The sequence below is a fragment of the Hippoglossus hippoglossus genome, chromosome 16, assembly GCF_009819705.1.
Source record: "Hippoglossus hippoglossus isolate fHipHip1 chromosome 16, fHipHip1.pri, whole genome shotgun sequence".
NCBI lineage: Eukaryota > Metazoa > Chordata > Actinopteri > Pleuronectiformes > Pleuronectidae > Hippoglossus > Hippoglossus hippoglossus.
The window spans coordinates 17,160,254-17,177,646 of record NC_047166.1 but is presented as its reverse complement, the minus strand read 5'-3'; the positions used below and the strand labels follow the sequence as shown (position 1 = coordinate 17,177,646).

The 17,393-nt window shown below is 41.0% G+C and overlaps 1 protein-coding gene across 4 annotated transcripts in view; it reads left to right on the top strand.

Annotated features, from left to right (window-relative positions):
• dnah5 (dynein, axonemal, heavy chain 5) overlaps positions 1-17,393 on the top strand; it is an 84,014-nt gene that overhangs the window by 22,281 nt on the left and 44,340 nt on the right. For all 4 annotated transcript variants that reach the window (XM_034611782.1, XM_034611785.1, XM_034611784.1 and 1 more), the window contains 30 exons: positions 27-223; positions 679-772; positions 1,430-1,572; positions 1,665-1,741; positions 1,842-1,966; positions 2,137-2,372; positions 2,741-2,959; positions 3,169-3,231; positions 3,338-3,576; positions 4,329-4,476; positions 4,617-4,709; positions 5,245-5,444; positions 5,606-5,759; positions 6,083-6,246; positions 6,466-6,622; positions 6,916-7,128; positions 7,300-7,524; positions 8,158-8,330; positions 9,447-9,517; positions 9,778-9,885; positions 10,041-10,228; positions 11,162-11,356; positions 12,112-12,246; positions 12,523-12,630; positions 13,055-13,208; positions 13,876-14,022; positions 15,476-15,717; positions 16,036-16,212; positions 16,803-17,007; positions 17,229-17,371. In XM_034611782.1, the coding sequence (XP_034467673.1) occupies positions 27-223; positions 679-772; positions 1,430-1,572; positions 1,665-1,741; positions 1,842-1,966; positions 2,137-2,372; positions 2,741-2,959; positions 3,169-3,231; positions 3,338-3,576; positions 4,329-4,476; positions 4,617-4,709; positions 5,245-5,444; positions 5,606-5,759; positions 6,083-6,246; positions 6,466-6,622; positions 6,916-7,128; positions 7,300-7,524; positions 8,158-8,330; positions 9,447-9,517; positions 9,778-9,885; positions 10,041-10,228; positions 11,162-11,356; positions 12,112-12,246; positions 12,523-12,630; positions 13,055-13,208; positions 13,876-14,022; positions 15,476-15,717; positions 16,036-16,212; positions 16,803-17,007; positions 17,229-17,371 (4,793 nt within the window). The remainder of the gene's footprint in view (positions 1-26; positions 224-678; positions 773-1,429; positions 1,573-1,664; positions 1,742-1,841; positions 1,967-2,136; positions 2,373-2,740; positions 2,960-3,168; positions 3,232-3,337; positions 3,577-4,328; positions 4,477-4,616; positions 4,710-5,244; positions 5,445-5,605; positions 5,760-6,082; positions 6,247-6,465; positions 6,623-6,915; positions 7,129-7,299; positions 7,525-8,157; positions 8,331-9,446; positions 9,518-9,777; positions 9,886-10,040; positions 10,229-11,161; positions 11,357-12,111; positions 12,247-12,522; positions 12,631-13,054; positions 13,209-13,875; positions 14,023-15,475; positions 15,718-16,035; positions 16,213-16,802; positions 17,008-17,228; positions 17,372-17,393) is intronic.

Here is a 17,393-nt window from a genome sequence, read left to right as displayed (position 1 = left end):
AGCTTCTCTTCTTTACTCCCCTGTAGCTGAGGATGAATCACCCAGTCATGGCAAAAGCAGCAGCGAGCCGGCAATCATCAAAGTCAATGCGACCCTCTCCATCCCCAACATTAAAATAGTTCCATCTCTGGATGAGGTTCAGCAGGCTTTAAACCGGTGTGTGGAGAGCGTGGTCAGCGTCAGCAAAGGAGTCTGCCAGTGGAGCAAAGAGAGGATCTCCAAGGTTGGTTTGATTTTAATGAGGGTTAGATTTAGTGTGGCATAGGGGTGCAATGGTTAGTACTGTCAGCTCACGGTATGATGGTTTTAGGTTAAAATTCAGGTTCAAACGTTTCTGTGTAGAGTTTGCATTTTCTCCCGATGTCTTTGAGAGTGTTCTCCAGGTGCTCCGGCTTCCTCCAACAGTCCAGAGACATGCAGATTAGGTTAATTGGTGACGATGTAGGTGTGAATGGTTGTTTGTCTCTAAACGTCAGCTCTCCAATAAGCTGGGAACCTGTCCACGAAGAACCCCACCGTTAGCCCAATGCCAGTTGGGTTATAGCTTAATCCTCCCCTTGACCTTAACTAAAACCAACTAATGATCATTTTACATTCCTGAACTGATAACTTAATGATCCTGCAGTCTGATAAACAAACGCTTTAGATGTTCACTGAACTCTGTTTTCCCTTTTGCAGAGAAAGATGAATGAAAGACGGATGGCGGCCCTGAAACAAGACAGTTCTGAGAGTGAATCAGAGGACGGAGCGACAACACACCGGAGCCTGGCTGGTATGAGAGGATATAAGAGACCTGCGTCAACACGACTCCAGCACTTTAATACCTCATCTGCGTGTCTATTTGGACTTTAAGAGTGATTCATCCATATTGTTTCTAACATGCAGATCAGAACACAGATCATTAGTCACTGCACCACACTCACTTCATAATCAGATCTCCTTATTTCACAGCTCAGCAGAGCAAAGCCCCATCTGACTGGGAGCAGACAGTCATACTGATGGAAGGGACATGAATGTGTCAGTGGCTTTGGAAGGAAGACATTTAAACAAGAGAGCTTTTTTTAAATCACCCGCACAGAGCAGCTCTTTCGGTCACATTCAACTAAACTAACATGGAGCTAATGGAGTGAAATAGTTGAGAAAGTTGACGCATGATTGATTTGCTGAAAGGAAATCTGTTCTAAAGATACAGTTTAGAATCAAAAATTGTTTATCTAAAAACTTTTCCTTAAAAGAGTTATAATCAAAATGTTTTTTAGTAGAATAAGATTTATAAATCATCCACTGATAAAAGAAACATAATGAACAGGGTTACACAACAAGCAAAAGAGACTTTTTACAAGGTTCCAATATTCTCTCTGAACAATCCTTCAGTGATGGGTGGTTATACAGGAACGATTTAAGATTCTGTTCTCCGAACTCTTTCCAGACGGCAGCACCTCAGACATTTCAGCATCGGTGATTCAGGCCATCCCCTTCCAGGCCAGAAACTACTACAAGTGTGTGTCTGAGAACAAGGACATAGTCAAACTGATGGCGCATCTCAGTACCTCCATCATCTCCACCAAACAGGTACATGCTCTTTCATTCTAGTTCAATTTCAAAATGTTTAGATATGAATGTCTCTTATTTCCTACACAACTCCTGCTTATGTGAATGTGCAGGAAGTGATGACTGCTCTGGACGGTTTTAGCCATTACCATCACATCTGGAAAGAGGATCGTGAAGACGCCATGCAGAAGTATGATAAACTGAATTGTTGTCACTGAGAACTCTTTTTTAATGCATGAAGTTACTCCCATTGAAAACAACAAACCATCACAACAATGCTTTTATTTCAGATTTGTCCAGGGCAACCCCTTGCTGTCAGAGTTTGAGAGCCAGATTATTTTCTATCGAGACCTGGAGCTGGAGATTAACTCGGAACCAGAAATCATTACCTTCAGAGCTGTGGCCATATTAACAGGTTAGATTGATTCAGTGTTACTAGCTCTCTTTGGTACCTACAACATCACTCCCTTGCTTGACAACACACCACGCTCAATTCCTTCTTTACAGTAAAGGTGTCTATAGAAACTCAAACATGAAATGTAAACTTGATGCTTACAACTGCTCACATCTGTTTTTTTGTACTAGCGGACCTGAAGATGTCCCTCACTGCTGAAACCAAGCACTGGATGGTGGATTATGGAGTGTACTGTAACAGGAAGTATCGCTCAGAGATGGAGCATATCTTTGCCTTCGTAGATGAAGCAGGAAAGAAACTGCATCGAAAGATCAAAGACCTGGATGATTTTCGCATCGCCATGGCATCACTCAAGGAGATCAGGGAGCACCAAATATCTATTGATTTCCAAGTTGGACCTATTGAGGTATAAAGCACAGCATTATGTCTTTAATACAACATAGCTGCTTTCACACATGCTAAGAACTTCACACAATATCCTGAAATTATCTAGAGGGACTTTATATTATATCATCATATATATATATATGGAGATTTTCCTGTTTTCTGACTCAATTGTCTGGACATTTTCCGGAGTTCATGTCTGAAAACGACTTATGGTAGTTGTTGAGCGTTCGGGTTGAGCCCTGTATCAGAATCTTAGTGGAAGTACAGAAGAAGCGCAGGAGGTGAAACTCTGTTATTTGATTTAATGCCGAAATATGACGCACTCCATGGATGATTTTACATTTGTGGCTGCCAGGTTGTAGCAGCATCTTTCTTCTTTCTTCACAGGAGTCTTACGCCATGCTTCAAAAATATGGGCTGTCAGTGCCAAAGGAAGAGTCGGAGAAGGTGGACACGATGCGGTACGCCTGGGAGAAGCTGCTGTCCCTGGGCACAGACATACAGAACGAGCTGGTGTCCCTGCAGCCAACCTTCAGAGGCGAGCTCGGCAGCAACGTAGAAACCTTCCTGGCAGACTGTCAACAATTTTACCACGATTATGAGACGGTAAAGGAAAAAAGGAGCGAAAAAATGCAAGATATAAGTGCTCATGTCTTTACATACTTAACACTCAGACAGGATTTGCAGCCACCTACAAATATTGGACCAATTACCCATTAAGCTATTTATTTTATTTATAGCACATAATTATTGTGGCTTGATTCAGAATCATTTAAGTAACAGCTGACAAAGATAACTTATCCTCTCTGCTACAGGACGGTCCCATGGTGCTGGGACTCGCTCCCCAGGATGCCAGTGACAGACTCATCATGTTCCAGGTTTGTTATTGACGATCGGATTTGGTAATATTGTGTATGCATCAGTTTGTGATCGTAATATTTAACGCTATTGAACTTGGTATTTTGTGACCATTCTTTTCTATAGAATCAATTTGACAACCTGCACAGGAAGTACATCACTTTCACGAGTGGAGAGGAGTTGTTTGGGCTTCCTGTCACCCAGCATCCTCAGCTGCTGGAGATCAAGAAGCAGCTGGCTCTGCTTCATAAGCTGTATGGCCTTTACAACAGTGTCATCGAGACAGTCAACAGTTACTATGATATCCTCTGGGCTGACATCCACATTGAAAAGATCAACAATGAGCTGCTGGACTTTCAGGCGAGGTTAGTTCATTTCCTGTGACATTCATTTTAATGTAAATCAAACTGATACCACTGTCGTGCTGACTTGATCTAAACTCTAACTTAAATTCTGCTGAAGATCAAACAGAACTCCACTGATGTGTTTCGTTGATTAAACTGAAAAAAGTGTCCTTTCCAACACTTTCATCGTGTTGCCATGGGAAGTGGGCGACCATCACCTTTGAAGACCATATAAAGAGCAGATCACAGGAAAATGAAACACAAAGAAAATCAAATGAACTGATGAAACTCCCTCTGAGCCGTCACCCCTTTTCTGGCCTAATTAAAAAAAAAGAACAAAATGTTCGCTCTCTGGTGGGCTTTCATGAAGCATTGCATGAATGCTCCAAAAGAGTTCAATTTCACCATCTCCATTCATGTTTATCTTTGCACTCTGACCACTACAAACATTTATTCTATCTGCAGATGTCAGAGAGAATTTGCCCAAGTTAAAGCTTTCCGTCAAATAGAAAAATATATGTCTCCACGTTTCTGTTCTCGTGACAGTATGAAAGTAGCTGAATGTTTTAAAGCAAATAGCAATCACAAGGGGAATATGTGCTGGTGTCAAAGCTGGAAGAAGACAGGGCAGCTCCGTGCTCCGGCAGACATGCTTTCCATCGGTTTAGAAGTTTTACTTTTGCACTGGTTACGCTGTGTAACTGTGCAGTGTGTGTGCGCGTGCCTCAGAAGAATGCAACATTAATTGCTTTTGTTGACTGTGTAACTTCCAGATGTCGTAAGCTGCCTCGCGCTCTGAAGGATTGGAAGGCCTTTTTGGACCTGAAGAAAACAATCGATGACTTCAGTGAGTGCTGCCCCCTGATGGAACTCATGACCAACAAGGCAATGGTGGCACGCCACTGGAAGAGACTTGCGGAGGTCAGAGAAACAAGGCCACCTACATCCTGAGGCCATTGACATACCACTGCATTTTCCAGTTATTCAGATTTAATAGTCATTATTGAGATAATACTAATTGGTGTTGTGTTGACATTTGGTTTATCTGGTTTTGTGAGCAGGTCACTGGACATATCTTTGAGGTGGAATCCGATACATTCAAGCTTCGTAACATTATGGAGGCTCCTCTGCTCAAGTATAAAGAGGAGATTGAGGTAAGAGTGAACAGTAGGCTTCTTATTTTAGGCCACAACAGTTGTGAAAAGAACCTTTATTTTCGTAACGGATGATAAATGTCATTAATGAACATCGTAAAAGTACACATGTATACCATTCAGCGTTGATTCATTACATTACAGTATTTTATAAACATTGCTTTAATTTTCTGTTTGATGAATTGTACATACAGCATGAAGTAACAGAGTTACAATGAGCCTTAATATTATCTCCAAAATGCAGTGAGCATTAATCCTGGTAACAAATAGATGTGTTTAAATCAATCATTATTTTTATACAGGCTGTTAAATCACATTAATGAACATTAATGTAATATGTATATTGATAATATGGATATTGATAATTAATCACAGGTTTTACACTCATGTAATATATTAATTCCCTTTCTACTTTCTTGTGGTCACCATTGATATTTAACATTCCTTACTTCCTGTATTATTTATACTAGAGTGTTAAAGACCACTATCACTGGTATTGCTAATGTTTCATCAAATCTGTCCATTTCTCACACAGGATATCTGCATCAGTGCAGTGAAGGAGCGGGATATCGAGCAGAAACTGAAACAGGTGATTGCTGAGTGGGACAACAAGACTTTGACGTTTGCCAACTTTAAGACCCGAGGAGAACTGCTGCTGAGAGGAGACAGCACAGCAGAGATCATTGCCAGCATGGAGGACAGCCTGATGGTCCTGGGGTCTCTAATGAGCAACAGGTATGTCCCTATTAAAACTCCTAATCAGTAGTGTGTGTTTTGATGAGAGCACATCATAGCTCTTTGATCGTCATGTAGATGTGACGGTGACCCCACAAGCTACGTGTGGTATAATGTAAAGTTTATTTATTTAATTTATTTACTTGTGTCTCATTTCCCAGGTACAACACCCCGTTTAAACCCCAGATCCAGAAGTGGGTTCAGAATCTCTCCAACACCAATGACATCATTGAAAACTGGGTGACCGTTCAGAACCTTTGGATTTACCTGGAGGCTGTGTTTGTGGGGGGAGACATCGCCAAGCAGATGCCAAAGGTACAGTACATCGCAGTGAATTATTCCTCTCTTAATTTCAGAGGGGTGATCGGAATGACATATTCATCATTTCATCACTATTTAAATCTAATATTTAGTCATGTTTGTGGTTAGGAGTAGAGAGAACATATTATAAATACAGCTACATATCATTTTTTGTATAATTACTGTTAATAATGTCCTTGCAGCTTTACTTTACTAAATTTAATTATCATGCCCTAATGTACAAAGTAACTATCTGATAATTTGTTGTAGTGTTGTGGATTTTTTCATAATGCAACTGGACTTAGAGAATGATCAAATATTACTCAACTCTACTTTAGGAAGCAAAGCGTTTCTCCAACATCGACAAATCCTGGGTGAAGATTATGATGCGAGCCCACGAGATGCCCATTGTCGTGCAGTCATGTGTGGGAGATGAGACCATGGGACAGCTGCTTCCTCACCTCTTTGAACAGCTGGAGATTTGCCAGAAGTCCCTTACAGGGTACGTATGAAGTACTAAAGTGTAAAACCATTGTCATCTAGATCACATGTGACAATGTGAAGTATGAATAGTTCAAACTTAACTCAAAGTGGTGTACTTTTAAAAAATTTGCATAAGAAAAAAAATATTTTTTACTGATGTGCTGCCAGCAGTTTTTCAAACACAAGCTGCTTTCAGAAAAAAACTATTCTAACATTTTCTTTTCATGCTGTCAAACAGATATTTGGAGAAGAAGCGTCTACAGTTCCCTCGTTTCTTCTTTGTCTCCGACCCTGCTCTGCTCGAGATCCTGGGCCAGGCCTCCGACTCCCACACTATCCAGGCCCACCTTCTCAACGTCTTCGACAACATCAAATCTGTCCAATTCCATGAGAAGGTGAATTTTTTTTCATTGAGCTGCTTACAGTGATTCATTGTTCCTATTATTCATTATGTATTTTAATTTGTCAGTGTCACAGAACAATGGCGTCTTTCAAACCCTCTGACAAGAGAGCTGAAACATCCGAAAAAGCAAAGTGATTGCATCAGGCAGAATTCAAAACAAGCCCATACCTTTGAATTGACTAATCAGAATAGTGTGGAAAAGTTTATTTCATCATATTACTTCCCTTCAAAAGTGATATAGAATCATGAGTTAGTCTAATCAATCAAACATGTCATCTTTCCCAGGTATACGACCGTATCCTGGCTATATCATCACGGGAGGAGGAGACTGTGGAACTAGATCGTCCTGTCATAGCAGAGGGGAACGTGGAGGCTTGGCTCAGCGCTTTGCTGAGTGAATCCCAGAAGTCTTTGAACTTGGTGATCCGACAGGCTTCCCAAAACATCCAAGATTCCGGCTTCCAGCTCATCGAATTCCTAAACTCCTACCCCGCTCAGGTAGGTCATAGTTGGATTCAAACTAACACCTAACACACACAGGGCATATTCTTTGGTTGTTGACCTACTGCTGTGTACTGAGAAGAAAACATATCGGAAATCGCGTGTCCGAACTTGCCCGAGCCCAACACGTTTGTTCATCATGCAATGAGTTTCTTGTTCTTGATCCAGGTGGGCCTGCTAGGCATTCAGATGCTATGGACAAGAGACGCTGAAGAGGCTCTGACCAACGCCAGAGCGGATCGCCGCGTCATGTCCAAAACCAACCAGTTCTTCCTGGACCTGCTCAACACGCTGATTGAGACGACCACAAAAGACCTGGAGGCAGTAGAGAGGATCAAGTACGAGACCCTCATCACCATTCACGTCCACCAGAGGGACATATTTGATGACCTGGTGAGTATGCTATTGATCATTTAGTAGTTCTTAACATGTTCTGTCAAAGGTTTTAAAAGAGGGAATGTCAGAAGATCTTTTCGTTTGGCAAGATTTTTTCGAAATCTTTTTGTCGTCCTTTTTACTTCCCTTCCCTCCCCTGTAATGACACTCCTCTTCTGTCCCATCCTCCTTTCTCTCTGTGCTCATTTTAATCTGTTTTATTTTATCTCTCTATTCAACATCCTTTTTCCTTATTCTGTCACCTGATTTCTTCATGCTTCATGTATTCATTCAATCGATTTCCTTGATTTGCCTCTGTCCTGCCTAATGGCCTTTCACCCCTTCTTCTTTCATTCCCTCTTTACTTGCCTCTGAACTTCTTTCTACCTGTAACCTTCCTGTCCCCCCCCCCCCCCCCCCCCCACACCTCCTGCCCCTCCATCAATTCATCCCTCTTTCGTCCTGCTTTTATCTCTCACCGCACATCATCTCCTGAACGGTGCCCTTCAATTTCCTATTCTTCACTTGCCATCCTCTCTCTCCCCTTGTTTTCAACCTTTTATCTTTATCATCTTTTCTCTGGATCTGCTTCCCCCACCTCTTTCCCTCTCCTCTCCTATGTCGCTCTCACCCATTACTCTCCTCCCCCAGTGCCGACTTCATATCAAAACCCCCAGCGACTTCGAGTGGCTGAAGCAGTGCCGTTTCTACTTCAATGAGGACTCCGACAAGATGGTCATCAACATCACAGATGTGGTCTTCATCTACCAGAATGAATTCTTGGGCTGCACTGACAGGCTTGTCATTACGCCGCTGACTGACAGGTAGAGGCCTCTTACACGAGGGTACACACTCATACACACTCTCATGAAGGCAGAGATAAAATAGTAAGAAGTGTTGTACCGACCAGCAGGCAATATCAAATGATAAACAGACATGCACACACACACACACACACACACACACACACAGATGACCTATCTTATATAATTACAAATATCTATAGATAATTTCTGTGTGTTATAAATACCAACCAAACTAACTGTAAAACAAGCCAATGAAATAAAAAAAACCATGATTCAAATAATAAATCTAACGATACAGTGCAACATTCAGATACAATACAGCCACAGATATGCTAAATCACATAAGATACATTGGAATGATTACACATGAGTACAAACAACTGCACAGTTTGAAGGACAACACAACCTGGGAATAATTGCAGTCTCATAAAAATGTATTTTTACATTTGTGAGAAAATCAACAATCACAACTACGCATACCACCACCAAGGCCCTACAGGCTGCTTTAATTCGATCAAGCCGCACCAAATTTCTCACACTTTTTTTCAAGATCCATGAATTATTCCCTGAGAAAAAATCACCCTATCTCAGAGAAAGAAAAAAAAAAGACAAATTCTGTATCTGCCCTTTTGTCTGGATCTGACTAAAAATTCAATGGGTTCTTTCTTGGCCTGTGTCTCATCCTTCAAGCTTTTCTAAAAATCTGTTCAGTAGTTTTTGCATAATCCTATAATAATAATGGCCACTCTAACAATGGTACAAATTCAGTGGTCATAGTTTCTACACCAGACTAATGACTGAACATTAGGAGCAGGGGAAATAATTAGAATGATTTTTGACACGGTGCTGGCTCTGCAGTGAAAAGAGAACACAGTCTTTAGCCAGAAGGCCAGGGTCAGGCCCCAGAGACCGACATCATCTCTGCTGAAGGGTCTTGGAACAAGACCAGCTTCAGAGGCGGCATTCTCCTGCTGTGCCTTGACCTCCATCCTCCCTGTAGAGAACCATATCACATTAGTTTTATTGTGAGATAGATTGAATGTGAGGGGAATGGAAACAGCTTTGTGAGAAAGCTAAACTATTCACCTTCCTTATGCCAATGAAACTGAAGTGTGTGTGTGTCTCTTTGCTCAGGTGCTACATCACCATAGCCCAGGCTCTCGGTATGAGTATGGGTGGAGCCCCTGCTGGTCCAGCAGGAACAGGTAGGACTTTAAAATCTATTTCGACACATGACACAATTGTTTGCGATTGATAGTTTTTACTCTAATCAGATGATAAGATAATTTTCCAACTAACAATCAGAAGTTAAAGGGCAGAATCCATTTTTTTGGTGGAATTCTGCGAAGAGGATTGATAAGTCGATACCACAGGATTTCAGATCAGATTAATTAGTTTTTCTTTCAGCACTTAAAAATTAGGCACTTTGTCTCAGGATGTAAGAAAAATGCCTTTTCTTCATTAGGCAAGACTGAGACGGTAAAAGATATGGGCCGCTGTCTGGGAAAGTACGTCGTTGTCTTCAACTGTTCCGACCAGATGGACTTCAGAGGATTGGGAAGGATATTCAAAGGTAAAAGTCACAAAGCAAATTGATGCAATTATATTATGCAAATAGTTTATATTATTTTAAATAAAGCAGCACCAGAAAAGGTTAGAATAAAACAGCTATTTTTGGAGCCGTATATTTGACTATACAAATTGATAAAATACATGTCTGATTTCCAGGTCTGGCTCAGTCTGGTTCTTGGGGCTGTTTTGATGAGTTTAACCGCATCGACCTCCCAGTTCTGTCGGTGGCCGCCCAGCAGATCGCGGTCGTCCTCTCCTGCAAGAAAGAACGCCGCAATAACTTTGACTTCACGGACGGAGATAATGTGAAGATGAACCCCGAGTTTGGCCTCTTCCTTACCATGGTGAGTGGCATCAGTGCCATGATGTAATGCTGTGTTGTGTTTGTATAAGAAAGTCCCTGGTCAGATTGAATAAGATGAGTACATGCATATGGGTCCCTAAAGCTACACAAGAACCTCTAGTTTTATTAACTGGATGTAAAAATATGATGATACTGATTTTATTCCAAGCAAAAACAAATAATGCAATAGGATTTTATTTATGTGGCTAAATACAGTCAACCTGTCTTACTTATCAAGCCAGTTCATACAATATTAAACACAGGGGTCGGCCTCCTTAATAAAGTTACCCAGTGTTCATTACCTCTATCTATCTTTATACAATAATAGTCATATCTCTTTATCTCCCTGGCACAGTTGCCATCCCAAGGCAAGTCATTAAACAGAACAGTGGAATAATTCTCCTGTGTGGGGAGACGGGTCAGAGATCAGGTGTGTGTGTGTGTGTGTGTGAGAGAGAGAGGGGGAGAGAGAGAGAGAGAGAAACTAACACACACACACACACACACACACACACACACACACACACACACACACACACACATATGTGCATAGAGACGGTAATCAAAGGCAGCCTTTGTGGAGAGGAAGGCCTGAGCTGTGTCCATAGAGCTTTAACTAGCTGAAGGATGGTGCGCCGAATGAAGTTTAATTATCTTCCAATATTAACTTAAGCTTCCATGTAGTTTGTAGTGTTATTTAATGAGTAAATACAAAGAGACCCAGGAGGCAGTGCACGTCTATATATATTTGTACAAATTGCATACATTTTTTTATTTTTATTTATTTTGATGTATTATTTGAAATGTTATAATTTGAGATTTAAAGGTTCTATGAAATATAAGATGTAATATTACACTTCCTTGTGATTACAAATGCATTTTTTTTCTTATCTCCCCTTTTATTTATTCTCATTTTTTCTTTTCCTGTATTTAGAACCCGGGTTACGCAGGTCGCCAGGAGCTGCCTGAGAACCTGAAGATCAACTTCCGCACCGTGGCCATGATGGTTCCTGACCGTCAGATCATTATCAGGGTAAAACTGGCCAGTTGTGGGTTTAAAGACAACATGGAGCTGGCCCGCAAGTTCTTCACCCTTTACAAGCTGTGTGAGGAGCAACTCTCCAAACAGGTACAAAGATGGTGGAGGTCTTCCTTTCCTTGTTTCAGCGCACTATTTAAAGCATCCTTGAAAAATGAAAAATAATTGCATTCTGAGTGATTATAACAGGTAAAGTTAAATTGAAAACACTTTTCTTTTTTTAAATGTATGATATTTTCATCAAAGTTAGCCTATAATGTCATCCAAACCTCTGGAAAGTTTGGTCTTTAGTTTTTGAGTTCAATGTGGAGCTGGAAAAAAGAGCTTTAAAATGATTTGAGAACCATTTTTTGTGACCTATCTTAAAGAAGATATGGCCGATCAGAGTTCCTCCAAAAAATTATAAGTTCATCAGCCCAAAGCTCACTTCAACAATCAGAGACACATGCATAATTTCGGTTCCATGGGTTCCTTAAATGACCAAATCGGTGACCGTCCAACTTTAAAGTGTGATAATTTGACATGAATGATTGAGCTGTTATTGACTCATGTCTCATTGATATTGTGCTTATTTTGTATATCATTTTAAACAAATGCAAAGGTTTTTAATTCACCATCAGTGCCTTAAGTGGATTGAATCACATTCTACTAGTCTGTGACTCATGTATGTTTTATAACCTACGTTGTTATTTATTGCGCTGTGAGTAGTATTGAAATATTATGTGCTTTAATGAGTATCTCCTTAGGCTTGTAGCAAAAAGGAGAAAAGAGAAAAGGCTGGTTTTCAAACTCATAAGAATCAAGCTATATTAAGGAAAAATCCTAATTGTTCTCTCACTATTCAGGTTCACTATGACTTTGGCCTACGGAACATCTTGTCGGTGCTGAGAACACTGGGAGCATCCAAGCGAGCCAATCCCACTGACACGGAGTCCACCATCGTCATGAGGGTCCTCAGGGACATGAATCTCTCCAAACTGGTCAGTTTAGAATATAATGCAATAGAGCTTTCAATAGATGATCTTGATATCAGAAAAAAACAACACAGAACAATCAAGCCAGTTTCTTTTTAAACATTTTCATGAGCAGACATTTTGATAATAGCAAAAAGGAGTAAAAGATTGTATTGATTACCCATAAAATAAGCACAACAGATCAGACCAGAATATTAATATCATCAGATGGATTATTCCCAACTTTCATTTGTGACTTTTTGCTAACATGGGTCAATGTGTATGCATTTGTGCGTTTGTTAGATCGATGAGGACGAGCCGCTCTTCCTGAGCTTGATTGACGACCTCTTCCCAAGCATCCAACTTGATAAAGCAGGCTACCCCGAACTAGAGACCATCATCGACAGACTGGTATGAGGGTAGTAATGGATTCGATTGTCTACATTTGTGAGGGAGAGTGGAATAGCAGATAAACACAGTGGGATAGAGAGATGGAGGGGAGAGAGTAAAGGGCAGGAACACGTAAGGAGAGAGAAATAAAGAGGCTGTGAAATCGGTGGAAAAGACTAATGGACTGAGAGACTGTATCTTTCATGTCACTCTTAAACGCCTCAAGATATAGCACCCAAAGGGATAAGAATGGTGTCATTTACCATTTGTGAGGGATCTAAACTAAGTGACTGTGGCACCCACAGTGCACAGGAAAGACAACATACTGTAATTCTCCTCTGAATATTTGATTCTGCCGTAACGATATAGATTCAGACCGTGTCACTGGTCTTTGTAGACGCACTCAGAACTGCAGGTGTTTGAACTGTTATTTTTGCTTCATCAGGTTGAGGAAGCAGGTCTGATCAGTCACCCTCCCTGGAAGCTGAAGATAATCCAGCTGTATGAGACTCAGACGGTCCGACACGGCATGATGGCCCTGGGGCCCAGTGGGGCTGGAAAGACCACTTGCATACACACGTTGATGAGAGCTTTGACAGGTGGGATTGTGTGCATGTTTTGGGATGAACAGCACTGAGTCAGGTAGATGCGTGTATTCCTATCTATCATACAACACAATCAGGGAGGCATCTGATCTGTCCCAGGATAAATTCTGCAATTTCTGCACGAGATATTGACCCTAAACTTTTAGCCAGAGTAATAACAACATTTCTTTCAAGACAAGAAGAACAGGGAGTCTGTGTGGCCCTCATGGAGTCAGTCTTAGATTACTTTAATATATAACATTAGAGAAGACAGTAAGGAATCCTAATCCAGTCACAAATCCATTTTTTTTCAAAGACAAGGGGTAGTCACACTAAATTTGAATTCAGCTGATGAATAAAAAGCTTTTCATGGCGCTCTTTTTGAAAGCATCCTCACTTTATTTAGTGCCTGAAGCCCTTTTTTTAACAGAACTATATGTTCAAGTAAAAGAGACACAATCTAGTGATAAATTGGCTGTTGGTTGAAACTCTTGTGTCTGTGGGCAAGAGAGGCAAAGACACCCAGAGAAGAAGAATCATCCTCTCTGCCCTACCCTTAAAAGTGCTGCCTCACAAATCATTGTACAAGCTGTTTTTATGTACACTTTGTTGTTTTTGTTTTAATAAATGTGATGGCTATGTTACAATGTGTTCATGTTTCTAAATGTGTTTCATCCACCAGAATGTGGTCAGGCTCACAAAGAGATGCGCATGAACCCCAAAGCCATCACAGCCCCCCAGATGTTTGGTCGACTGGATGTGGCCACAAATGACTGGACTGACGGCATCTTCTCCACACTTTGGAGGAAAACCCTGAAAGGAAAGAAAGGTCAGAAAGGTTTCTTAAACTGCTTTCAGACAGGCACTGAACCGATAATCTGTGGGAATGAAAATGTCCCAAGTTAGTTGCTGCAGTTTATTCTTCCAGCCCCCCTAGTAAAAAACTGGATAATGTCCGAATGAACCCATGTGAGAGTACAGGAGGAGTTTATCCGGTGGATTCACCATGAACGAGTGGACGCCTTAGTGATGTTTCTAACACGTTGTCAGGAGCTTTTGGTGATAAGAACTGATGCTGGAGTCAATGAATTTTAAACAAAAACATGTGATCCCCGCAGTGGAATTATTATGTCACCTGTCTCCTGCATGCTGCGCCACCCCTCGTCCAAACGCTCTGGAGATTTATGTTTTGTTGTGAAGGCAAAATGTGGAAAAAGCCCTGACCCCATTGTCTGAAAATGGCTTTACTTCCAATACTTATTTCCTTAACGCTGGGATGAGATGACCTGTGATTATAAATATTTTTTTTTGGAAGCGTGCTAGCAGCTGTACATAGTGAATACTCAATCTTTACAAATATTGAATGTGAATAACCCATTTGCATCCTCCCTGCTAAGTTGAGAGAGAGAGAAATTGAGAGAGAGTCAAGTTCCCCAAACGATTCATTAGTGCGCCTGGTAATTTAGATATTTTATCGCATTTTTCTGTGAAAACTTTGGGAAAACCCGTTTGCTCTTACGTTGCAGAGAAGTTTAATTATCTTGGGACATTCATAGTTCAAAGTTGCACCAACAGCTGTTTTATCTTCCACTCGGTCCTGTGCCTACATGCTTCATCAAAAATGCATCTGTGCATCGGTATGAATATGCATTATGTGTGTGTTTGCTTTTATGTGTCAAAATATGCATCTGATGTATTCACGATCTGCCCGCATGTTGTTTTGCATATCTTTTTGAACAGGTTGCACTCCATATGTTTGTATAAATTGTCTTTGTGCAGCTTGTTTCTTTGAGCCGATGGGAATTCGGTAAAGTGAAGCTAGATGATGTGACATGATGCGGGTTGTGACAGGGCTGCAGCTCCTGAGTGAAATATCCTACAGGGGAAAAAAGCAGCTCAATGAAACTAGCCTGCAGTTGCAATATGAAACAGATCTGCAGCGATCTATTTTAGTGACGTGTAGTAAATGTGGCTGATCGCTCGTGTACATGTGAGCAGACGTATTGGTAACAAGTTATTGTGAGTCTCTGTCCAAACTGTGAGTATTTTGTTTATTGTTGAGTTAGTCCATATAAACACGGCTGGATTTTGGACTCCCCTCTATGCAGACCCAGCAGTTCACCTGCCCTCTATTTTAACAAGAGCTGTGGTGTAACCTTTTCCATGCACTAAATACACATTCAGAGGCCTTTTCATTCGGCTGAATAGCAAATTATAGGTCAAAGCAGTAGGTCATATCACATTCATGGAGAAAACAAATGCAATGTTTTTCTCTCTCTCAGCCGAGCACATCTGGATTGTCCTGGATGGGCCGGTCGATGCCATCTGGATCGAGAACCTGAACTCAGTGTTGGATGACAACAAAACTCTCACACTGGCGAATGGAGATCGTATACCCATGGCTCCCAACTGCAAAGTGGTTTTCGAGCCACATAATATCGACAACGCGTCTCCAGCTACTGTCTCTCGTAACGGCATGGTGTTCATGAGCTCCTCTGTGCTCAACTGGAGCCCTATACTGGAGGTGAACCATCTAATTAAACCTTTCTGTTTACACCATTATGGAAAATAGGAGCTGCTTATGATCTAGTTTAGTATGTTGTATGGTTTCTAGGTTACAATTCTTTGGCTATCTCTCTGTTTAATGTGCCTGAAATAGTCAAAAAAGTCCCCAAATCATTCAAACAGTAATTGCTGCAAGACCAACAGTTTTCTACATCCGATTACTATACATAAACAACATGTAAAAGGGCAACAGAAGCTGTTTCCCGCTGTGCCGTGATGTTTGAAACTAATGTTATTCATGGAATCTTAACTACAGCAATGTGCTTGATGCTCTCAGGGCTGGTTGATGAAACGCTCCTACCAGGAGGCAGAGGTGCTGAGGGAGCTCTTCTCTAACTCTTTCTCGGCGCTCTACTCCTACACCGTGCAGTCGCTGGAGTCCAAGATGGACATGCTGGAGGCCTTTGTCATCATGCAGTGCATCAACATGCTGCAGGGACTCATACCATCTAAGGTAGGGTTTACAACCCTTTCTGAATTCCCATCATGGGACAGAATGCACTTATAGATCACTCACTGTATATCTTTATGGTTAAGAGGTCATACTGCACCAGTAAAAAGTGACTGGTGCAGTAAAAAGGCGGTTGTTTATAGAGATGTATCTGAAATCACTCGCATCATCACTGAAGAATGAAATAAAAAAATAAAATAAATACAATACAGATTGGATTAATGGATTCTTTAAAAATATATGTTTTACAACTGAAGTAACGTTGATAAGTAATACTTATTGTATATACTTATAATACTTATATACTATAATTAGATTTTAGTTAAGAAAATAGTTTTTCTCTTGCTGTATAGGTCAGAAACCCCAATTTTATTTATTTTATGTCCAAGCTAATTGATAAATGAGTGAGAACTCAGGAAATATGTAACTAGATGAAAAAGAATCTGACATTTAAGGGGACTGATATTTATTTTGTGTTGTTGATTGAATTCAAGGGGACTATTTATATCATTCTTACTCTTGATATACTCCCGTCATCTATTCCATTTGGTTATTTCGATAGTCCTTGAAACGAGATGATTGTTCCTCTACAGGAGCATACTGGTGACTTATCCACTGAGCACCTGGAGCGGCTGTATGTGTTCGCCCTGATCTGGAGCACTGGAGCCCTGCTCGAACTGGAAGACAGGAAGAAGATGGAGATCTGGATCAGAAGTAACAAGAGAATCCATCTAAATTTGCCAGACATTCCTGATGACAGCGAGAACATCATGTTCGACTACCACGTCCAATCAGATGGTATGCATGCACTGGTGAACAGATGTTCTCACCTGCAGAATAGCTGTCAGTAAATATCTAAGCTGTTGACAGGTAGACTCATGATGCCTAGTGTTGTACTTTATTTTGGCAGCAGGTGCACGTTTATCAAATCAAACTGTGAAATGTGAAAATATTTCTCAAATTGGACGACAGTTTGGAAGGGTCGCGTTTTGTGCTAATCTCATTTTTCCTACCCTCAGGTGAGTGGACCCACTGGAGCAGCAAAGTGGAGGAATACATTTACCCATCTGACATGACACCAGAGTACAGCTCCATCTTGGTCCCCAATGTGGACAATGTCAGAACAGACTTCCTGATTCAGACCATCGCCATGCAGGGCAAGGTGAGGTCATCAACAAAGTAGT